The sequence below is a fragment of the Podarcis pityusensis genome, assembly GCF_964106645.2.
Source record: "Podarcis pityusensis genome assembly, chromosome: 7".
In the NCBI taxonomy this organism is placed as follows: domain Eukaryota; kingdom Metazoa; phylum Chordata; class Lepidosauria; order Squamata; family Lacertidae; genus Podarcis; species Podarcis pityusensis.
The window spans coordinates 89,175,289-89,200,261 of record NC_138031.1 but is presented as its reverse complement, the minus strand read 5'-3'; the positions used below and the strand labels follow the sequence as shown (position 1 = coordinate 89,200,261).

At 42.9% G+C, this 24,973-nt stretch overlaps 1 protein-coding gene and 1 long non-coding RNA gene across 9 annotated transcripts in view; one reads left to right on the top strand and one right to left on the bottom strand.

Annotated features, from left to right (window-relative positions):
- Positions 1–24,973, top strand: part of LOC308481022 — a 208,195-nt gene that overhangs the window by 114,311 nt on the left and 68,911 nt on the right. The window lies entirely within an intron of this gene.
- The window catches only part of KIZ (kizuna centrosomal protein), a 185,090-nt gene that overhangs the window by 110,827 nt on the left and 49,290 nt on the right, over positions 1–24,973 (bottom strand). For 6 of the 8 annotated variants that reach the window (XM_081012948.1, XM_081012951.1, XM_081012949.1 and 3 more), the window contains 3 exons: positions 15,960–16,059; positions 6,308–6,351; positions 4,311–5,003 (listed from right to left, as the gene is read on the bottom strand). In XM_081012948.1, the coding sequence (XP_080869074.1) occupies positions 4,900–5,003; positions 6,308–6,351; positions 15,960–16,059 (248 nt within the window). In that variant the 3' untranslated portion in view covers positions 4,311–4,899. Of the gene's footprint in view, positions 1–4,310; positions 5,004–6,225; positions 6,352–7,740; positions 7,827–15,954; positions 16,060–24,973 lie in introns of those variants that run through there. The other 2 variants (XR_013988396.1, XM_081012950.1) reach the window with 2 other exon arrangements.

Here is a 24,973-nt window from a genome sequence, read left to right as displayed (position 1 = left end):
ATTTAAGTTTCAAGCTTTAAGGTTTATTTTATTATAGAAAGATAAGATTAAAACAGTTTTAGGGTAATGTAATGACAGAATATTATGAAATATGGAAAGGATTTGCTGGGATAATTAATAACTAGGATGCAAAGAAAGGGAGGAGGAGGAGGTCAAAGAAAGAAGGTAATGACAGTTGAGGATTTGAGAATAATGAATTTGTTTTTAAATGTTTTTTAATTGTGTGTGATGTATTTCTATATTTTCTTCTTTTTTTCTTTTTTTTCACTTTTTCTTATCTTTGAATTTGTATTCATATGGTTGGAAGGGGTTTGTTTTTTTTCTTTTTCTACTTAGTTAATTATGCTTATTTTGTATTTTCTACTGCTTTTATTTTATGTGGTAACACTTTGAAAATTTCAATAAATATCTTATATATATATAAAAAGACAGTATTTTTGTCCCTTCTCCACAGATCAGAGGGAGGGAGCTGTGGCCCAACTCATGTTCCTGAGTTCCACAGCTCCCTCCATCTCTGCCACCCGAGGTCCAACAACGATCTCCTCCCTCATCTGATCTGTCAGAGCACACTCCTGAGTTGATTCCTGGGTGGGTTCTATATAGATACCCACTACCTGTCCAAAATTTCTAATCGCCACAGTCATCAAATCCGTCTTCTCATGTAACTATTCCAATAAAGCACTTGTCTTACAGAAAGTATGCACCAGAGCCTCTGAATACATTGTTATGCAAGGTCAGAAGTCTGTTCCCACGATCTTAATCTGTTTGCAGCTGCGAAGCTCCCCAATTCAAGTTTAATAACAGTTTCACAAGCTCCCTCTAGGGGAAGAACTTCTATTTGTATCAATCTCTTTTCTTTCTTTTTTTTAACAGCAGATCTAACAACAAAGTTTCCTTTTTCAGATATTTTGTCAGTATTTGTTCCTTTAAAATGCGAAAGATAACAATGGAATCATGTTTCTCTTCTTTTAACTATCTGTCAAAAACATTTGTCTATAGTCAATGAACTTCCTAAAAATGTCTGTCCTGACATCCCGCTCCCAGGTTCAAGACGGTGGAAAATTACTTTTCTTTGCACTCTCTCCTGCAAGTTTAAACCATCCGGAAAAAATCCCCCCTCTTCTCCTGCTTCCGAAGGGGGTTCAGTAGTTTTAGATGATGACAGTTGATCCTTTACAAACGATTTTCTGAACTCTAGTTTGCCATGTCTTTGCTTTAATCTATCTACAAGAAACGGAAGGCTGACTTCCTGTTCAGACCTTCCCGCTTCAGTGCCAAATTAACAAAAATTTCTAATCCAATTTTCCCTTCTACTCACAGATCGTTGTTTAAAGTTCAATTGTCCAAGTTTGATCTGCTCACGGGTAGTTGTTTTTGTAACCAAATTGTCCCAGGAAAAAGGTAGCGCTCTCCGGCAACGGCTGTGCGACTTCGCTCCACGGAAGAAGCAGCTGACTCTCAGCACCGCGCCACTAACCCCTCTTCACTCCGGAGCCCGTAGTTGGGTTCCTTTACGGATTGGGGGGGCGCAAAAGGTGCCCGCCGAGTCCCATGGTCACAGGCTTCCTCCGCCTGTGATTTTTTGAAGGGTCCCCGCTTCACCGTAGCGGAACAGACCCGTTTTCCGTGGAGCCAGTCCCTCCGGATCAGAGGGAGTCCGCCATTACCGATGGCGACACCCCGGAAGTTCACTCACTCTCTCTCACTGCAGTGCTGGCTGTGCCAATCCGATCCGAGCCGCTGGGTCGCCGCCCACTGTGGAGGGGGTGGGTGCCAGGCGTGCGGTGCGGAGAGAGAGCGAGGGACTATCTGGGGGAGGGACAGTGCAGCGGCCGCCCAGCGCAGCGCTGAGCGCAGGAGAGAACCACACCAGACCAGACCAGGCAGCAGCAAGAAGAAGCTGGCAGCGGCGGCAGGTTAGGGGTTGGGGGCGCAAATTACTTGGCTTGCCCCGGGTTAGGGGGGGCAAATTACTTGCCTTGCCCCAGGTTAGGGGGCGCAAATTACTTGCCTTGCCCCGGGTGCTGACAACCCATGCTACGCCGCTGATTCCTCGGAATGTAAGTGACTGGAGTAGGGAGACTTGGAAGTTGGTGACTCTCCCCCAGCGCGCAGAGAGACAGTGTTGGGGGGGGGAGTGTGTGGTGGGGGAACTGTGCTGGGCAGGTTGACATTCCTGCCACCTCGCCTTCCCCCCTCCCGTCCTAAGCCCGACCCCAAGCGAGGTCCAGGTGAGGCAGTGTGGGCACCACATTCCCGAGCAGGGGATCGGGGTGCTCGCACTGCATGCAGGCTCCAGCCCACCCAGCTCAGCGTCCAGCAGCTAGGAGCGCAGCCAAGAGCAGCCGCCACTGCCTCCTCTTCATGCTCCAGTGCTGCTGCTGTGTCTAAGTGTCGCCATGCCAGGGACGCACAGGCAGTGCCCAAAGTCATAGTGCCCAAAGTGGGGAACGTGGGCAGATGCTGGAAAACATGCAAGGGGGGGGGAGAGGGCTGGCTTGGGTGTGGGGAGAAAACTTTTGCCTCGCTTTCCTTCCTCCCCACTTAAACTCCCCCTCCTGCATCCAGTTGGCCACCTCCTTCCCCACACGCAGCCCATGCTCTCCTCTCCTCCACTTAAACTCCTCCCTCCGCCTCGTCCCTCCAATGGCAATGGGTAGACCACTGCCAGTTTTTGATACTGGGTAGTAGATTGCAAGGTCCGTATAGTTAAAGCTATGGTTTTCCGAGTAGTGATGTATGGAAGTGAGAGCTGGACCATAAAGAAGGCTGATCACCAAAAAATTGATGCTTTTGAATTCTGGTGCTGGAGGAGACTCTTGAGAGTCCCATGGACTGCAAGAAGATCAAACCTTTCCATTCTTAAGGAAATCAGCCCTGAGTGCTCACTGGAAGGACAGATCCTGAAGCTGAGGCTCCAAGACTCTGGCCACCTCATGAGAAGAGAAGATTCCCTGGAAAAGACCCTGGTGTTGGGAAAGATGGAGGGCACAAGGAGAAGGGGACGACAGAGGACGAGATGGTTGGACAGTGTTCTCGAAGTTACCAGCATGAGTTTGACCAAACTGCGGGAGGCAGTGGAGGACAGAAGTGCTTGGCTTGCTCTGGTGTCAGGGAACTGCCATCAGTACTGGAGGGGGGGCGCAAAAGCCAGAGGGATTCCAGAGAGCGTCCAGGGATCGGGAGAAGCAGCCCATCTTCTGGGGAAGAGAATCAGCGTAGCACCAGTGGAGAAGGGGGGCAGGTGGGGGAAGTGGTGAGGCGGTCCCATGACTCCTTGCCTGGGACCAGCGGGGAGGGTAGGGGTCCTCCGTTGCCCACGCCCTCCCTGCACAGAAGGCTTTCGTGTAGAGAGGGTAGGCGGAGACTAGGCGTCAAAGAGCTTCTTTGCTGGAAGAAGTTTAAGAAACGCCCACTCACGGATCTTGCGACTGAGTCAGCCACGGGTGAGTGGCTGTCCGGACAGAGGAAGTTCACTTTGGCAGCCCAGACAGGTGTTTGCACCCAGCCAGGGAGATAGGCACCTGCTTACGCACGAGCAACCCCTTAGAACCATTACATCTGGTCCATGGGGTCACGTAGAGTCGGACACGACTAAACGACTAAACAACAACAAAAAGTAGATTGCAGCCTAATTTATGGCTTTCATTTTATGGTCTCATTAGATAGTAAAATTCATATTAAACTGCTGTTTTAGGGGTTGTTTTTAATTGTCTGGAACGGATTAATACATTTTGCATTACTTTCCATGGGAAAGCACACCTTGGTTTTGGAATGCTTTGGTTTTGGAACAGACTTCTGGAAGGGATTAAGTTTGAGAACCAATGTAGCACTGTAAATATTTAATGTCCACAGGAAGTTCTTTGGACCCATCCTGACTGCCATGGCTGCATCTGGTGAGCAGGCTACAGCCTCTCCTGATCCATATAAGTGGAGTAAGCCACAGAGTAAGCCATAAGTGACCGAAGAATACTACTAACTAGTTGCTAAGAATCCTGGGGTGGTTATTTGCATTCATTGCAGCGGCAGGGTGGGGGGAGCTGTTGAGGAGCAGCATCAGAAGTGGTTTGTTGATCACCTTACCCAAGAAGAAAATATTAGTGACTGGGCAACAGTTGTTGTACATTTCTGGATCCCATTATGTATTCTTGAGCAGGAGGTGTGACATCATCATGCTCAGGGCAGTTGCAAGCAGCCCAATATTCCATTGAACAATACTTAACTATAGTCTTTATAGATTTCAGTATATGAAACAAAAATCACACAGGTCAATACTTTAAATACACAACAGTAATTAGAGTTTCTTTAAGTACATTGTCAAGAGTGCATTTTATTAGAACAAGACAAAGTAAATACAAAAGAAAACATGTGGCTGAGTCACACATCTGAAACTTTGATTTCTGAAATAATATGGTTTATTCCTACATCCCAATGGAAAAGGACAAAATTGCAGGGGGGCATTAGGACAGAAATGAATAGAAATCTGGATCAGTACTGCAGCAGGCCATGGTTTCAGTCTGGATCACATACACCTTCCCATGACTGCTAATCACTTAAACATCACACAATTAGTAATTTTGTGAATAACAACAGATCTGTTTCCCCCCGAAATTTGGCCCAACTGCACATTATAGGTAAGTGCATATAACTGTAGTCTGTTAGACTTTTTTTGAAGAAAACACCCCCCTGCTTTTAGTGGAGCAATCAGCAACAAAGAGGGAAGGAAAACAGTACCCTACCCTCAGTTTTCCTGTTTCAAATTGATTTGTGTGCCCCCTGCCCAAGTTTTGTGAATTTCAAACAAGGAAAAGCATTACATTCACCTTGGTTCTAAATCACCCCCTAGGAAAAACTTCCTTTGAGCTTTTTAGCACATGTATGTGGGGGAAATGTTGGTCCTCAATCATAGAAGTCATCAAATTCATCTTTTTGTGAGGAATGCAATTGAGGACGCAGTGCTTCTTCAATCTCAGAGTTACTGTCATCAGAATCACCCCAGAAGGCTGCATTAGGAAAACAAAATATAGCATATAACAAATAAAAATGGCAATATCCGGTTTTCAACAGGCAACTGTCATGACACAGAGGAATGATGAGAAGAACCACCACCTGGGGAACCCCCAAGGGAAGAAGGTGGGACAGAAGAAGAAGAAAGTGGTGGTGGGACAACGATAAGTGGTCAGAGTGAGAAGAGTAGGAAGAGGTGGAGTTGGAAGCTGAGGAGGTAACAGGGTTTAGTGAGCTGGGAGAGTCTGTGGCAGAGAGAAGTCCAGAATCAGAGGCTGAAGCAGGAGAGTGAGATGAGGGAGGCCAAGACACAGAGATGAGTCAGACAGGTGTCTCCCCCTCCTGCTGCAACAAGCTCCCTGCTGGTCTCCCACAACCAGGAGAAGCATGAAAAGTGCAGAGGAGAGGTTGGCTTCACATAGGCACAGTCTCAGATTTCTTGGGGGAAACCCTGGTAATAATAACTGGTTTCATGAAACAGATTTTTGGTGCAGAAACTGTGGGATGGGGAGCTGCTTATAATCAATTGAAGAATAAATTATTTCATTTTCATTAACATTTTCCAGTTGGGATCTGCTGGTATGGATGGCTTACACTCACAGAACTCTACCCTAACTCTAAATTCTTACTCCTATATGGTCTATTAAGAACTTTAAGTTATCTGTTAGCTTCTCAACATAGTTGTTGTTGGGTGACCCACAAAAATGCCATGCATACTTCTTGCCTTTCCAGCATGTTATGACTACTGGGGCAAAGAATATCCTACTATTCAGGTGCTGGTGTATCGTGTGTGTATATATCCTATAGAACAAGAATGATCTTGGGCTGATGGGAAAGGGATATTGCTATCATGGTGGAAATTTCTTCTGATGCCTGGTCAAATATCCCAGTAAACTAGCCTTTCCCCAACCTGCTGCCCTCCAGATGTTTTCAACTACAGTTGTCATCAGCTTCAGCCAAAGTGGCCCGTGATCAAGGATGACAGGAGTTTTAGTCTTATAGAATTAATTGCTACAAGTGATGATTGCCACTGGCTGCATTCAAAAGTGGGGGGGTTATATGCAACTATTATCTATGATTTCTGTATACCAACCGCTCTGGGCAAGCAAATGTTGGAGGGCTGTTGCCTTCAGGTCCTGCTTATAAACAACTCAGATCACTGGCTGACTACTGGTAGAAACAAGTTGCTGGATGGACTAGATGAACCATTTGTTAAACCGTCTTGAATCTTCCCATGTTCTTACAAACCAAGGTGGAAGGCAACCCCAATTGTTTATGTTATTACAAACTCTATACTTACCTTTGGATTTTATTGTTGATACCATTCCCCTTTGGTTTTCATCCCTATAAAAGATATTTTAAATGGGTTAGGAAATACATTGAACATCAGTGCTTCTGTGACTATACCCAAACATACTTGGACACAGTTGTGAAACTGAACACGCACAGGGCAAGAACACATGGATCCTTTTAAGAGGAGTGGCCACCTTGAAAGCATCTTCATCATGTTCTGTACATATTTACCTTTTTCTATACAAGCATTAGCTCTGAAAAACTATTTCTGCAAGTTTTCAGCATGGTTCACTTTCAATGAAGGACAGAAACCATGAAGGATGTTTATTGGCTGCAGCTTGTAACATTAGCAACACATCTTCCTTCTTCAAACCCAGAGTAGTTTTGCAATTGTTTGTGATTTAATAATATATAGATATCTAAACATGTATTTGCCATAAATATATATAAAACAATAAAATACAAACACACCATGTAACACAAGCTGATAAATGCTAAGGCAAATTGAGAAGTCAGCTTCAAAGCTCAGAAACAGGACTCACTAGTGGCAATATTAAAATGTTATGCATCTTCACTCTAATATCCATGGGAAGCCCAAACCTGTAAATAAGTTTTAAAACATATATTACACAGAAACTGCCTTCATTTTGTAGGAAACAGATTTTATCTGAAGGCTAGTTCCACTGTAAGTATAAAAGGGCTTCAAAATTTATTCACAGTTTCCAATTTATTATACTGAATGTCCTTGGCTAAAGATACCTGAGCTTTTAAAAAGTCAACAATCTGGATTCTAAAAGGTATTAGAATAAAATTTAATTTATCCACTATATTCTTATTCTCCAGCTTGAAAATGTATTGCTAGGACTCAACAGTTGGGTTCCCATAGTCTCACCCCGTTCCTATGTAAATGATGTAGGCTTTCAGCTGCTTTTGATCTACCTTGATGCAAATACAGTCACCATTCTGTTCTGCTAAATGAATGCTCTCATATCTTGAGCATCACAGACCCTTTTGAATCTGCCAAACAAGCTGGAATCATTTTGATCTTTTGTGTGTTGCATGCATATTGTGCTGCTGTTGCTGTGAAATAATCTCATAAGGGGCAATGATGTTAGAGAATTAACTATTCTATTAAGAGTCTTGTGATAAAGGACCAAAAAAATGGACCTCCAATCTATTTTACTGTGGGAGATCTAATAGAGGAAAGATGGCGTTTTCTGACAAAAGCTCCTTAAACTGGGAATACAAACATTATACATTTTCACTGCAGTCTAGTCACCAAACCTGCATCAAAAAATTATTAATCTGTAAATATCAAGTTTCAAATTCAAATTGCTTTGAATTGGAGGACAAACAAATTTGATCTTTCTCAGTAGCACTTCTTCACAGCATATTCTAAGAAATTTTGTTTTAAAAGCTGAACTGGAGAATTCTTCTGACATTCATGCATGACCCTCTCAAGCTGCTTCCCCTGATCTGTAGTGATTCACCCTTCCTACTGCAGCCCCCAGTGCAACACACTAGGCCTTCTTTGTGGAAAAGCTTTAATTAATAATGGAAGAGACAGAGTGCAATGAAGGGAGAGGTGAGAATTAACAAAATTAAAATTAAAATTGGGAATTCTGTAAAGCCATATACGCTGATCTGACAAAGGCCCCCCCCCCACGGGTATCAGCACAATGTAAAACCCCTGAATCTATGACTGGCAATGCATGCACAGACTCCTGGACCTATATGCTCACTGCCAAATGGATGGATAACATTGTCAACTCCACCACCACCAGTTGGGGGAATCTAATTCCAGCTATTCTCTTCCCTGCTGCTTTCCTTCCACAAGGGATCAGTGCTGTGTTGACGTTTCCAGGACTACTCATCCTTTTGGTAGAGAGAGATCTTCCATGCATAGCTGTGTGTACTGAGCCTGTGGCTGAGGATGTCCGCAGAGGGAGGGGCATATAGGTTTTTCCAAAATGTACAAGCACATTGAAAGTACAGTGGTACCTCGGGTTAAGTACTTAATTCGTTCTGGAGGTCTGTACTTAGCCTGAAACTGTTCTTAACCTGAAGCACCACTTTAGCTAATGGGGCCCCCTGCTGCCGCCGCGCCGCCAGAGCACAATTTCTGTTCTCAACCTGAAGCAAAGCTCTTAAACTGAAGCACTATTTCTGGGTTAGCAGAGTCTGTAACCTGAAGCATATGTAACCTGAAGCGTATGTAACCCGAGGTACCACTGTACCGTATTTTTCGCTCTATAGAACACACTTTTTCCCCTCCAAAAATTCGTCCTATGGAGCGAATGCAGGCTCCTTGGCTTCAGCAATAGCAACGCGAAGCCTCCGAAGCGCAGAGGGAGCGCTCCCTCCGCGCTCCTTGGCTTTGCGTTGCTTTCGCTGAAGCCTGGAGAGCAAGAGGGGTTGGTGCGCACCGACCCCTCTCGCTCTCCAGGCTTCAGGGATAGCCGCTTGAAGCCTCCGGAGCGCAGCGGGAGGCTCCGCTGTGCTCCGGAGGCTTCGGCTTCCTTTTGCTGAAGCCGGGAGAGCAAGACTCTCCTGGCTTCAGCAGAGAGGGAGAGCTGTGCAGCGCCCCTTCAGCCAAGCGGGAGGAGAAATGGAAGGGACTCTGTTTCTCCTGCCGCTTCGTTGAAGGGGCACTGAGCAGAGAGGGGGAGAATTTTTTTCTTGTTTCCCCCCTCTAAAACAAGGTGCGTCCTATGGTCAGGTGCGTCCTATAGAGCGAAAAATACGGTAGTTGACGGAGAAAACAGGTGAGAAGCCTGCTAACAGCTAATGCTTACATTTAGAAACTAGCAAATACAATCAAGAACATCACAATCTGACACTGTGCTTGTTTCATAATTAAAGACAAATAATTTCTCCACAGAAAGAAGATGGAAAAAGGCAAATTAAAATTGAGAGAATAATATTGCAGAACAATATCTTCTAGGTGAGTTTACTCCAGATTTAATACAAAACGTATTTGTGAAGCACAATTCAAAGATTCTCTTTTTCACACATCAATCTTCAACTTTGATGAACCTAAGTCCAATTCCTCAGGGCTAAGTTGCTGCATAAGTCTTCTCCCTGCCTCCCACCCCCCAAAAAGCACTTCCAGGAAATTGAAATCTTGAAGGGAAAAGTGATGGGGGAAGCGGCTGCTTCACAAATAACCAGCAGGGAAAGAGTTAGGCAACTATTCTTATAGGTTCTCTGATCATAATTCTAATCTCCTATGTGTTCTCTTTTTGTGGTGGGGTGGAGAGAACCAGTGAGGAAAAGAAGCATGCAACTGCACATAATGTGTACTTTATGTACCACCCCCCTCAATCTGCCTTTCATGCTGCAAATTGTATCCCAGCTTTTTCAAAGCAGTGTCTGAAGTAGTGCACCCATTTTGTGTAGCTTACACATAATTTCCTGCTCCCATGATCATTTCTATTGTGAGGTTGATTAATAGCCCCCCCCTCGTTTAAGTAGGGCAACATTTCTCCATTTTTGTCACCCTTTATTGACACTCTGCCTCCCCAGCAACAAAACTCCTTTTTCTTTCCAGCTTCGGTCAGATGCTGGACGTAAGCCGCACTGGTCAGTAGTGCCTGAGGGCAAGGAACTTCAGGAAGATAAGGCAAGGAAGCATTCAGTACCCCTCAGCTGCACATCCCTTTTGCCATCATATTTTATTTGGTCCTCAGTATTCCAAGCAAGCCCTCCACATACAGTGTTAGGAACATACTATCACAGATACTGCAACAAAACTCAAGTGGAAGAGGTGTAGTCTTGAAATATGTGGGGGTATGTGTGTGGAATCAGGAAGGCATACAGCATGGATGACTTCAACTGCCTTCAAAGCAGCATTTTCTTCCCTGTTTTTGTTCTATGTTTTCTTCTATTGACCATGATCGGGAGGAGGAAATAAACTACAGCTGCATATAGGACTTCTCCATTTATATTCTCTCTTTTTGTACAACAGCTTGTACAGAAGAATCAGTGGAGGACTGAGGGAGAGAGGCACAGAGGCCAAGAGAGGTGTGGGAGAAAGGGACTCGATTAGGGATAGGAATCTGTGCTTCTCCAGATGTTGCTGGAATACAACTCCCATAAACCCTGTCCACTGACCATGCCAGCTGAGGCTGATGAGAACTGTAGTCCAACAGTTTCCCTGTCTCCCTGTCCTTGGACAAGACAGATGAAGGAACTTCAAGAGATATGGTCAAAGAGATGAAACAGGAAGATACCCAAAGTAATTATTTGCATTAGTTAGCCAACAAAACAACAAACTTGGGGGGTAGGGGTGGAACCTCAGACATAACGCCTATTGACTTCCGGGGGAGGATCATGGCAGATTAAGCATCTTTTGTCGGCAAGCTGCTGACGGAGATGATTACATGCTGATTGATGATAGCCAGACATAAGTCTTGGCTATCAAATTCACTTTAGAGAAAAGAGCTAGCAGGGAAATAACTTCTGATGCTCTGAAAAAGCAGTTTTCTGTGTCAAGAGACCAAGAAACTGTCAGCTCCTGGAAACAGAGTTAAGCAACTTGTGAGCTGAGGAATCAACATCTCACCCAAAACCCACGAGATGGGCATGGGATCTGCAAAAGGTTTCCTTTCTTAATTATTTCTGAGACAGTTATAATTTATAACTGAGAGAGATTTATCTGTCTGCCAGTGGAAATTTACATTTGGAGCATGAGCTACTTTCTGACTTCAATTAGAAGGGAAGTCGATCTTAAAAGGGCTGAAAGCAGAAAAAAGGCCTGCTTTAATGGTTTGAGTCAAGAAAGTTTTAAACGAACAGAAGAGTTCTGTATGTTATGATTTTTTTTATTTATGAAAATGTTGCTTAGAAATCGAAAGTAACTCTGCCACTTGATACTTCCTCCATGGGAAAGGAATGTGTTTATTTTAGTAGGAGATAAGACTGTGAAAATCTTAAGGTGGAGACAGGTGATGTAATGAGACTGAATTATTAATAAGATCAAAAACAATCAGTATGGCAAATATACCTTTGGACATTCTGCTGACTGTTAGCATCCTTTAGCAAATGTTTGATGAGCAAATAAAATTGATTAGAACTAAGAATGATTAAATGGAAAATGGAATGGGGAATGCAAGTAAACCAGAGACGACTGAAATGGAAAGCAAAATCACACAGACCCAGAGACTTTGGAGAAGAATATGAATAAAAGATTGGCAGATCAGGAGGGTGAAATGGTAGAGTTGGAGGGAACAGATGGTGAAATGGAAAAGTCCTTCACAGGTGTGTTTGGAGGAATGAAACAGCCAAATGGTGGAGTTGTGATTCTGGAGGAGCGGAATGAGCCCTGGATGGAGAGATGGAGATGTGGAGAGACATCTTGATTTGGCATTGATAGAGCTGAGAGCAAAAGGGCTCTGTGTATGACTTGGAGTGAACTCAGAGGAAAAAACTACAAAATTTCTGGTGCTTTTCTTGGAAAAAGAATGGAAGAAGCATAAATGGAAGAGATAATTTTTTAGATAAGGATGGAAAACCATGGTAAACACAACAGGAAATGGGAATGGAAGATACAGAACTGGGTGCAAATTAATGGATACATAACAAGAAAGAACTATGGGATATCATTTTAATATATGAGCACAGTGATACTCTTACATGGACAAAATAAGAAAGATTTATTATTGTTTAGTATGGAGGAATGGTTGTTGAAGTTATTGTAGGCAAAGTTGATATGTTTGATTAGAGAAAAACCATTGCTGACATTTGTTATACTACTAATAATTAGAGAACCACTTTTTTACTTTTTGTGTGAAAAGGAAAATAAACAAATCTGAGACATCTGGGCCTGGAGACTGGGAAATTATTGCTTAACAGAAAGCAGAACAGTTGGATGTTATCCCAGAGTGAATGTTTTGAATAATTTATTTTATGTAGCTAACAGACAGAAAATCAGAAGTCCTTTTATTTATCTTTCTCCTTTCCCCCCTCTTTTTTTCTTTAGTCTCCTCCCTTGGGGACCAAGGATTATACTCACATGAAGGTGATGGTTAGGTGGTGGAAGGACCCTGAGTGAGAGGCAAGGAAGAGAAGATCTCCCAGGTGAGAGCTGGGAGGGTCCACCACGTTCTGTGAGTGACAAGGGTTAAGAGCTACCTTTGGGAGTAGGTTCTGTGTCTTCTTCTCTCTTTCTTTCTCTGTTTTTGTTTTTTATTTAGATGAGTTTATTTTATCTTATTGTATTATGAAAAAGCTTTAATAAAATCGTATTTTAAAAAAGAAAGAAATGTCTAATGGGCATCATATATAAAATTAAACAAAATATTTCAATAGGCACATTCCTAAGTTTTGGTGATATATCTGTGCACAAAATACTCCTTCCCCTATCCAAACAATTACAATAGGGAAGAATGAAATAAAGTGCCACAATGATTATACTGAACAATTTACATCTGGTTTAGAAAGAGACTAAGAATTAAAGCTGTTGAAATTTAGCAAAGAAAGAGTGACCCCCAATGGCCATTATGGTTGTCTGCAAAGAATGTGCCAAGGCGCTTATTAGAGGCACATTCATTGCATAGATGTCTTAAACATTACAATTTGAAGTCATTAACACAAACAACCATCACTGATAACCAGTGATTTAGTCAAGTGAAAAACGTTTTTAAAATTAGCTTCTGTTTAAGGAGTAAATTTGAAAACCAACTTAATGGCTTACTTCTGGAATCCAACTTAAAGTCAACAGTGCACATTATTTTACAAGTGGAATATATCAGCATTTGGGTCCCTAATTTAGCTCTTTAACTATCAAATGTTGCAAAGCGAAGAAGCCAAAGGAAAAAGGCATTGCATCTAGCCTAAAACTGCAACAATAGAATGCTACTGACCTCCGCTGGCTGACTATATTGCTACAGAACTACAAAATGCCACACACATTGCACTGCAGCCATTTGGTTTAGAGAGTAAAACACTAAGAAAACCCATTCTGCAAAATAATTATTTTGATTCCTTTGAGAATATATAATCCAGCAATTAACAAATTCACACCTCAGTTTAAACGTATTTGTATCAAGCTGCAGAAATCTTGTGAGAAAGCGATTTTAAGCTAGGATCCAAGGGGCAATATTTGCTGGAGAAGAGGAAGCTGCGGCATGCACCTCCAGACAAAAGGGAACAAGTGGCCTTCAATCGGAGAGCAGCTTCCTATTAAGACTCACTCCTTCGTACATTATGCCTTTCATCCCCACTCAACCACAAAATGATTTTGCTGTAGGACACACAATGGTGGAAAAAGATTTACACTGAAAGAATCTTTAATAATAAACTGTTGCAGGTCTGCCTACTTCCCCCATGATTTATAATACAATAAACATTGGATTCTATTAAGTCTCATGCACCGAAGTTGCACTGAAAAAAGAAAAGCGAATATGAAAGCACTCAATTCTTCCCATCTCCAGTGCCATAATAGTGAGATGAGCATGGATAAATGTGCTAAGAGTATCTCTTTGCATCTTTTATAGCTTGTGTGTATTAATCTGTAAAGCTTATTAAGAAAGTCATTGCTATGCAAAGCAGCACCCAATCTCTTTCTCTTGCTTTTCAACAGAGTGCAGTGTTTAGCCAATAGGGCTCGCCCGCTGCCCCTCATTCTGCATTCATAACATGCAACATTTGCACAATGTATCTCTCAAAGACTACTGAATAGAAAGCCTTAATACTCATGTAAACAACTGCAAACCAATTACTTAATGAATCAGGCCCACGCATAATGAGGTGCCAGACAAAGAGCTATAAATGCATTTTTGCGCCCAAGCCTCTGCTTTAAAGTAAAATCCCTCAGCTGTAGTTTGGGCTTAACTAGCACATCATAATTATTGTCTGTAGGACATCAGAGGAAACCTTTTTTATTATTATTTAGGTCCATCAGGGTATTTTTCGAGGCCACTCATCAGCTCAGTGACTAAACACTGCAAGGGGGGGGGGGGAGTACCACAGTGGTACTAGACTGTTATGTTTATTTTCAAGTACTGAGTTTCGAGACCACTTGTAAAAGCAATAAAGCGCAAGAAGTGAGTACAATAAGTGGAATCCTTAGACATCAGCCTCTAAGAAATTTCATTGTGTCCCAACTGCAAATAAGCACCTGAGCAATTTTCCATTCTTTCACACTTTATTCCTGCATTGTGTTTGTAAACATATTTCTAAGACAGATGTCAAGTGTGAAGCTATAAGTGTTACTAACTGATTTGGTTTTGAAAAGTATTTTATTGCCAAGTTATTGAGGAGGCTAAAATGCACACTATTCATTAAAAGAAACCCTAATAATTCATACTGTACTAGAAATGGTATTTTCTCCTAAGATCAAAGATATAAAATCACATGATGCCATAAATGCTTCCCAAAAATCTTTCTGCCGTGCATACAAATTTACAGAAATAATACTGACACTCCAGAGTCTGTACTGTATGAGCAGCATTTCAGAAATGCTAGAAACTGCTGACATATATCATAATGCAAAACATCCCTTCTTGAAAACATTCATGTTGTTTACACATTTGCTTGTTCTTTCTACACAAGAAATAATAACTGAAAACTATTTTAATTTTTTGGGCAACAATTATTACTTTTGCAGAATATCATTACCTCAAATAACAATTACCTTAGGAAAAGAAAATGTTAAGAAATATACCTCAACAAATATATTTTAAAGGTACTACTTTCCAACCCCAACTCCTGAAAATCAGACATAAAACACATTTTCTATTACATTTTGTAATGTATTATAATGCTATTTATACATTATACTGGCCAACTACTTTTGTTCCAAGGCCAGTTCTTCTCAAATTCTAAGAACCTTAAAAAATAAAACAATATATATCTTCAAGGATATTTTAAAGCAGTGAAAAGTATTCTCACCCTGTGTCTGCAAACATACACATATATATCAGGTATTATAAACGGGTGTTTCCAAGAAGGTAGAAACAAAGGGAACCAAGCAATGGAAGTGCTTTAACAAATAATCACGTAACAATCTAAAGCCAATGTAAAATTCCACAATTGTTTACCATACTTCATTTGCTATTATCGCTTGAATGCTAGTCATTTGAGTCATGCTAACAGAAAAAAGTAACAAAACATTACTTAAAGAACTGAAAAAAGATAAAATGCATTTCTTTAGGAAAAAACCCAAGGACATTAATTAAATGTTATCAATTTGGAAATACAAAAGAAGAAAGTAACAAATAATCTAGTATCAAATACTTCTTTTACAAAGATACAAAAATATGTTTTGAGCTGAAGCTCATTTACATCTCAGCAACACCCAGAAGATGACACACCACTTTATTTCTTCAAGACTTTATGTTTTACGTCTGCCCTCTTCCTGACAACTTCCATTGTTTGGTCTCTAAGTAGTCCTACTGAGAGCAGCTGTACACACTAATTTGTGGTTCACTGAGATGTCAATTGAGTCTTAAAATGAGAAAACAACAGCTGCAAAACAATACCTGGCTTTAATGCAAATATTTTGTAAGGTATACAAAATTTTAAGTTGTTGTAGTGAAACACAAATCTGAACCATAGGCCATCCATCAAAATATTCTTGCCAGTGCTTCATTAACTTTCTAGAGGCATTTATTACTAGGTTGAAACTATTCAGGAAGGAAAGCCTTTAATGACTTTACCTTGACAAAGGGCTTCTTCTTTCCAGAGATGAAGCACTGGGTTCTGAACTGGTTCCATTGCTTTTCTGTTCCTTTAAACTACTGCTGTCAATTTTCAAAGCTATAAGGGGGATAAATACCAAAAAACTTTAATTAGTTTCCAGCAGAAGCTAGTGGAAACAGATACTATATAGGCAACAGAGGGAAATGTATTTTGCGTTATATATTTTGCAAAATAAGTAATAATTAATTTTCCATGAACAACAAAAACATCTCTTTCATCAACTCATATCTTGAAACACCTTATAGGACATTTCTGGCTTCAGTTCCATCAAATTATTGCTACAAAACTATTGTATCACAATTTCAAACATCTGACAAGTTATACTGCCCTTGCACTGTATGCTTCCTGTCCTTCTGTTCAGTGCAGTTTGCTCTATCCATACTGTTTGTAGTTCACAACTGTCTCCACCTCCTGGTCTTAATATGAACAACTTCTTCTTCTTCTTTTTTTACAATTCTGTGAATTTCTCAAGCTCACAATCACTCTCTTTAAAATAACTTTCAGGTGACAAGGCTAGGCACAAATATGCTACTAATCTGGGCTGTTAGTGTGGCATGTAAAAATGCACAGTCATTTGCTGAACTGCAACTCCCATCGCTGACCACCGAGACCAACAACATCTGGAGGGTCAAAGGTTTCTCATTCCTATCTGGATCAGCACACAGGCAATAAGTGTTTGGGCCATCCTGAACCTGTTTCTGGATATAATTTTCTTGGGGCGGGGGGAGGGGAATTATAAATAATATCATTTAAACAGAATTTTTCATACAGCAGACAGATAATTAGGGGTCATCATGAGGTTGTTGTTCCAACTATTGTAATATTAAACACTATCAAGCATTCAATGAGAAGACACCTGAAGATCATAAACCTAGGCAAATATCCCAGGAAGCAAGTCCCACTCTACTCACTATGGAACAAACATTCTGAGAATCAGTTTATAGTAAACAAAATTTACCAAAATAATCAAAACACACACACCCAAATCAAAATACAAATTAATGGAACAATGGGTTGGATCCAGAGTTGCAGTGAGTGGGAGTCCATGAACTCCATGGGTGGAAGCGGGGAAGCAGGTTTTCCAGATTCATCTATTGGCAAAACCTATTTGGTGTTTCGCAACTTTCTGACTAGTTGCAGGACCTTAGCCAGACCTAGTAGAGTAAACGCAGAATCCACAGAAGCAATTGGCGACTTGGCTGCAGACAGGATAGACGAAGCAGGAATCAGGAACTTGGAGTTAGGTGTTTATTATATACAGTGGACTATTTACAGGAACAGAACACGAATCTTTAGCTGGCTCTCTCTGACACGACTCACAACTCCTACACTGACACACAGAACTCTGAACCTCTGAAATACTGAACTAACACATCCCAGTTAGTAGGCCATTATCACTCCCTTGAGAGAGCTTGACCAATCAGGGAGCTGTTTCCATGTCTCTGTTACCACCAGGCAGACTTACTCCTTCACATGACCTTCTGGCTGTCTGCTAAACCTTAATTGACTCTGTGTGAGTAGCTGCACATACACAGTTTCCCAACATCATCTTCTCCCTCACCCTGCAGTCTTTACAAACCTCCTCTGTGGGGTTGGGAGACCCTTCAGAACAGAGTGGGAAGTGGTGTTGCAGTGTTAAATTTGAAAAGTGGGAATCTCCAATGGATCAAACTCATTTCCATTCATAGAAGGACTCTTCCATTCATGAACTGGCAAGTCTAAATTCAACCCAATGGACAAAATATATTAAAAATACATTTTCCCACCCTTTTATTGTTTTGGTCTAATGCAAACATCTATACTCACATGGAAGTCTAGCTTTGCTTGTTCCATACAGCACAGCACACACACACCTTGTATACATAAAATCATGCATGGAATGGATTAATTTGTCATTGTCTGCTTGAGACCTTGAGATCCATTTCCAGGTTGATAAATACTGAGCTAGATGAAGCAGCTGGACTGATTCAGTATAGGGCAGCTTCACAGGTTTACTGTACCTAAATTTCTTCCCTACCTTTTTCCAAGGGCTCAAACAGTTAAGAAGAATTTAAGGCTGCAATCCTAAATATTGTTAAGGTGCCAACTGTGTGGAACTTACTTCTGATTCAACAAGCATAGGATTGAGCTTCATAAAAAACAACCCTACAATACCAGAAGCACAGCCAAATAACGGTATATATAATGGATGATACCCTACATTAGTGAGCAAAGCCACTGAGAACTTAACTGAGGGCCACTGCCATCCATTGTAGAAAGGTGGGGCCTGCCTTCATGGGCATAGCCAGGATTTATTTTGGGGGGGGGGCAGGCCCAAGTTATCTGTGATGCACCTGGTCAGTTAGAAATATTTCTATTTATTTACTTGATTTAGGGGGGCAGCTGCCCCCACTGCACCCCTCTGGCCATGGGCGTAGCCAGGATTTTTGTTGGGGGGGGGAGGACTTTTGTTGGGGGGCAGAATCAACGTGTTTGGTCAGTTAGTTAAGTATTTCTATTGTTTTACTTGATGGGGGGCAGCTGCATCCCCTGCCCCCCTTGGCTACGCCCATGCCTGCCTTGAACAAACTCTCTCATCCTCTTCCGAAGGCTGGTCTCAAGGAGGCTATCAGGAACAGGTCAGCAATAACTCACAAGGTATCACTGAAGTTAAGTCTTTATTCAAAGAAGCAAAGCAGCTCAGGTCCGGTGAGCACAGCAACTTGTCCAGAGGCTAAAGGTCCCCACCTTCCCACCACTTCCTAAGGTTCCTCCTCCCCTGCTTCCTTCCCAAGCAACCAGAGGCGCCTTCATCTTGCCTGTCTTTCCTCTGCCCTCTTCATACCTCTTTGGGTTCTGGGAAACTGGGGGGGGGGGGGGGGCCTGGCTGCAGCAGGACAGGAAGGCTTCTTCAGCAGCTTGTCTCATTTCTGCCTCTTGACCCCCCCTCCTCTCCAGCCTCTGCTTCTGCCTGTGATTCTTGACTGCTCATTGCCAGAAATTCTTCCTGCTCACTAATTCCTGTGACCTCTTCAGCTTCCAACACCTCTTCCCTCCAGTCTGCTCCCTCTTCTCCCTCTGATCACTCATCATCATCCCACACCACTCCCCTGGCTCTGAGCCTTCCTTCCCTGGGGATTCCCTAGCTGATGCCTCCCCTCACTCCTCCGCATGAAGCCAGTCTATGACGGCTGGGCTTGCTTATACATATGTTCTGGGCTCAGCCAGGCAGAATTAGAAGTATAAGCTCTGGCACAAGTGTCCTCCGTTTGGCCTGGTTTACATGCCATGTTAAACCACAGTTTAAAATGCACAAGCACTTTTGCGTGCCCCTGCTCCTGACTGTGCCACATGGAGGAAGGTATAAGGCGGCAACAAGCCAGACCAGGGGTCAACAAACCTGTCCCTCAGACCTTGTGGGGGGCCAGACTATATTTTGAGGGGGGGGGGAGAACGAATTCCTATCCCCCACAAATAACCCAGAGATGCATTTTAAATAAAAGCACACATTCTACTCATGTAAAAACACGCTGATTCCTGGACCATCCGCGGGCCGGATTGAGAAGGCGATTGGGCCAGATCCGGCTCCCAGACCTTAGTTTGCCTACCCATGAGCCAGACCTTGTCACTATATGGGAAACCACAAACCATAACCAATGTTCCTTATGGCTCCTGGTTTGGTTGGAAAGAAACAAATCGGGTCCTGTATGACCCTGGGTTCACACCTAACAATAAATCAGATTCAGGCTTGTTCCTAGGTTTATTCTCCTGTGCTACACAACCAGAGACAGAGAAGGAGCAGGGCACTCATGCTTCAAATGTGGTTTAATATTACTTGTGAACCAGCTCAATAACTGAACAAGAGCTCTAGAGAGTGGAATTTGGTCCTGCCAATAAAAGACTGCAACCGTTAGACACCAGAACATCTCTAAACCTAGTCTCAGAAGCTCATGGCTTTCCTATTGCTCTAACATGATAAGCAGGGAGGCAGCCCCCAAAATGTTTCTTCTTTCATATTGAAATGTGTTCTTCATGCCTTCATATGCCTCTCATCCTTGGCATGGATCAGTTATTGAGCTGCCAATATATATAATGGCATGGTGAGGACTGGAGTGTTCAATGTGGAACTCAGGCAATGACTGGTTTTAGTTGTTTAACGCTGCAGTTTCATTAGTACTGGAATTTGCAGTTGAACAAGATTAATGTTCAGGGGTGGTGCATCTCGTTCCGCTGCTTGAGAGTAAACAGGAAGTGCAACCTTGCCCTGCCACTGCCACCACTCCCACCACCACCTACCTGTTCCTGCAACCACCGCCTGCCTTGACACATCTGCTGCTGGCAAAGAGACGCCACCAGCGGTGCCTATTTCAGGCAAGTTCATGCCAATTTTGGGTGAAATCTTGCTCAAATTTGTGTGAGATCTTGTACGCTCCAAAAGATCTCACACAATTTCAGGTGAGATCTTGCCCCAAATGGATGTGATCTTGCTGAAAATTGGCACCGCTGGCAGAAGTGGCAAGGCACCCAATGCGTGTGCCATCTGCAGGGGCTTCTGTCACCTGAGGCAGCAGCCTCACCCTGCCTAATGACTGGGCCAGCTCTGCTAATGTCATAGCAATGAGAAGATTCAGCTTATAATATCATAGTCATATGGATGGAAGAGATTTCATAAGCTAGAGATCTGATGAGGGTGGAAGGAGGAGCTCCATGTATCACTCTGAAGGTGGTGTCTAGCAGGAGGCTGATGGAGGCCTGTAGGGCTGGGCAGATGCAACCTCCACCCAATTCACTTCCTCAGCAAAGGAATCATAGAATCATAGAGTTGGAAGAGACCACAAGGGCCATCGAGTCCAACCCCCTGCCAAGCAGGAAACACCATCAGAGCACTCCTGACATATGGTTGTCAAGTCTCTGCTTAAAGACCTCCAAAGAAGGAGACTCCACCACACACCTTGGCAGCAAATTCCACTGTCGAACAGCTCTTACTGTCAGGAAGTTCTTCCTAATGTTTAGGTGGAATCTTCTTTCTTGTAGTTTGGATCCATTGCTCCGTGTCCGCTTCTCTGGAGCAGCAGAAAACAACCTTTCTCCCTCCTCTATGTGACATCCTTTTATATATTTGAACATGGCTATCATATCACCCCTTAACCTCCTCTTCTCCAGGCTAAACATGCCCAGCTCCCTTAGCCGTTCCTCATAAGGCATCGTTTCCAGGCCTTTGACCATTTTGGTTGCCCTCCTCTGGACACGTTCCAGTTTGTCAGTGTCCTTCTTGAACTGTGGTGCCCAGAACTGGACACAGTACTCCAGGTGAGGTCTGACCAGAGCAGAATACAGTGGCACTATTACTTCCCTTGATCTAGATGCTATACTCCTATTGATGCAGCCCAGAATTGCATTGGCTTTTTTAGCTGCCGCGTCACACTGTTGGCTCATGTCAAGTTTGTGGTCAACCAAGACTCCTAGATCCTTTTCACATGTACTGCTCTCAAGCCAGGTGTCCCCCATCTTGTATTTGTGCCTCTCATTTTTTTTTGCCCAAGTGCAATACTTTACATTTCTCCCTGTTAAAATTCATCGTTTGTTTTGGCCCAGTTCTCTAATCTGTCAAGGTCGTTTTGAAGTGTGATCCTGTCCTCTGGGGTGTTAGCCACCCCTCCCAGTTTGGTGTCATCTGCAAATTTGATCAGGATGCCCTTGAGTCCATCATCCAAGTCGTTGATAAAGATGTTGAATAAGACCGGGCCCAAGACAGAACCCTGTGGCACCCCACTAGTCACTCTTCTCCAGGATGAAGAGGCACCATTGATGAGCACCCTTTGGGTTCGGTCAGTCAGCCAGTTACAAATCCACTGAGTGGTAGCATAGTCAAGACCGCATTTTACCAGCTTCTTTACAAGAATATCATGGGGCACCTTGTCAAATGCCTTGCTGAAATCAAGGTAGGCTACATCCACTGCGTTCCCTTCATCTACCAGGCTTGTAATTCTGTCAAAAAACGAGATCAGGTTAGTCTGACATGACTTATTTTTCAGAAATCCATGCTGACTATTGGTGATCACAGCATTCCTTTCTAGGTGCTCACAGACTGTTTGCTTAATGATCTGCTCCAGAATCTTCCATGGTATTAATGTCAGACTGACTGGGCGGTAATTATTTGGGTCCTCTCTTTTCCTCTTTTTGAAAATAGGGACAACATTTGCCCTCCTCCAGTCTGCCGGGACTTCGCCTGTTCTCCAGGAATTCTCAAAGATGACTGCCAGTGGTTCTGAGATCACATCTGCCAGTTCTTTTAATACTCTTGGATGCAGTTCATCTGGCCCTGGAGACTTGAATACATCTAAACTAGCCAAGTATTCTTGTACTATCTCCTTAGTTATTCTGGGCTGTGTTTCCTCTGCTGAATCATTTGCTCCAAATTCTTCAGGTCGGGCATTGTTTTCTTTATCGGAGAAGACTGAGGCAAAGAAGGCATTGAGGAGTTCAGCCCATTCTGTGTCCCCTGTTTGCATTTCACCATCTTCTCCTCTGAGTGACCCCACTGTTTCTTTGTTCTTCCTTTTGCTACGAACATACCCATAAAAGCCTTTTTTGTTGCTTTTAACCTCTCTAGCAAGCCTGAGTTCATTCTGTGCTTTAGCTTTTCTGACTTTGTGTCTACACGTGCTGGCTATTTGTTTGAATTCCTCTTCGGTGGTTTCCCCCCTTTTCCATTTTTTGTACACATCCTTTTTTAATCTTAGCTCAGTTAAAAGTTCTTTAGATAGCCACCCTGGCTTCTTTAGGCACCTTCCATGTTTCCGTCTCATTGGTATTACCTGAAGTTGTGCTTTTACTATCTCCCTCTTAACAAACTTCCAGCCATCATGAACTCCCTTTCCTTTTAGTATTACTTTCCATGGGATCTCACCCAGCACTTCCCTAAGTTTTATGAAGTCGGCTTTCTTAAAGTCAAGAAATTGAGTCCTAGTATGCTTGGCTGCTCCTTTCCGCTGTATAGTAAACTTCAGAAGAGCATGATCACTCGCGCCTAATGAACCTTCCACTTCTACCCCACTAACCAGGTCATCAACATTGGTTAGGACCAGATCTAAAATGGCTGTTCCTCTTGTTGCTTCTCCCACTTTCTGGACAATGAAGTTGTCTGCAAGGCCAGTGAGGAATCTGACCTTATGCTCTTGGCTGAGTTTGACATCCAACAAATATCCGGGTAATTGAAGTCCCCCATTACTACTATCTCCCTTCCTTTTGCATGCTTGGCCATCTGTTCCAGGAAGGCATCATCTGTGTCCTCCGTTTGGCTTGGGGATCTATAGTAAACTCCCACAATGAGGTCACTCTTATTCTTCTCTTCCTTAATTTTGACCCAAACGCTCTCACTTTGGCTTTGAGGTTCTAAATCTTGGATCTCTTCACAGGTATACACATCCCTGAAATATAACGCCACTCCTCCTCCTTTCTTGTCTGGTCTGTTTCTCTGAAATAGATTGTATCCCTCCATTATTACATTCCAATCGTGGGACTTATCCCACCAGGTTTCAGTGATGCCTATTATGTCATATTTAGTTTGCTATACCAAGAGCTCAAGCTCATCTTGTTTATTTCCCATGCTTTGCGCATTAGTGTACAGACACTGAAGTCCATTAATCATTCCCCCGTGTCTCTTATTTAAGGATTTTTTCCTCCCACCACCAGGTCTGCGTGCTGTTTGCTCCATTTGGTCTATGACATTTGGATGATCATCTTCATCAATTGATAGACTCCTACCTTCAGGAGCACTGTCTCCCTCCCCCACATTAGTCAGTTTAAAGCCCTCCTGATGAGGTTTCTGAGATTTTTGGCAAAAACATTCCTCCCAACCGTTGTGAGGTGCAGCCCATCGCTTGCCAGAAGTCCATCTTCAAGAAACTGCAGTCCGTGATCTAAGAATCCAAACCGTTCCTGTTTACACCATTTGCGAAGCCAGCTGTTCACTTCCACTATTTTTTCCTCTCTCCCTGGGCCACGTCGTTCAACTGGGAGGACAAATGAGATGACAATTTGTGCATTTAATTGCTTCAATTTCCTGCCCAGAGCCTCGTAGTCTCTTTTGATCTTCTGGAGGCTATTGCTTGCAGTGTCATTGGTTCCCACATGAACCAAGAGGAAGGGGTATTTGTCAGTGGGTTTTATGATTCCTTGCAGTCGTTCAGTTACATCTTGGATCTTAGCCCCGGGGAGACAGCACACTTCCCGAGACATCTTGTCAGGCCCACAGATCACTGCTTCTGTTCCCCTCAGTAGGGAATCCCCTATCACCACCACACGCCTCCTCTTAGGTTTGGTCGGGGTTCTTCCGTGAGCTGTCTGTTCCAAGGTTGCCTGCACATTCCCTGAGGACTGACTTTGCTGCTCGTCTTCATATACCTGATCGACTGTAATGAGGGAGAGATCCTCAAATGGAGTCTGCTCTTCGTCTTCCATGCTAGGGGAGAGGACCTCAAAGCCTCCTTCCATGCTAGGGGAGAGGACCTCAAAGGAGATTTGGGTTGTTCTGCCATTATAATGTCTTACTGCTCATTTTAGTATGCTGCTCTAGGAACCTTTTGGCTAAAAAGGGGGTTAAAGTGTTTCAAATCGATACAAGAACATAAGTCCAAATGCCATAAAGTGTTTGAGTAGAAACATTAGGACTAAAATTTAGTCAAACCTAAAGCCCCATTGATTTCAGTGGTGACAGCTAACTACATGCTTAGCTCCACTGGAATTAGGGGAACTAAAAATGCTGAACTTAGGCTAAATTCTGCCCCAGTTCAACAATATATTCTGAAGATAAGAAGAATAATTCTCAAAGAGTTACCTCATTCATCCAAGGGTAATTAATGTCTCTAGAACATATAGTACAGCATCCAAGATAACCCTATGGTACTAAGGGCTACATCTGAATGTAGATTTTATTCCACTGAACCTAACATCTGAACCACTGTTACCTATCTTAACAGACTCAAATGTG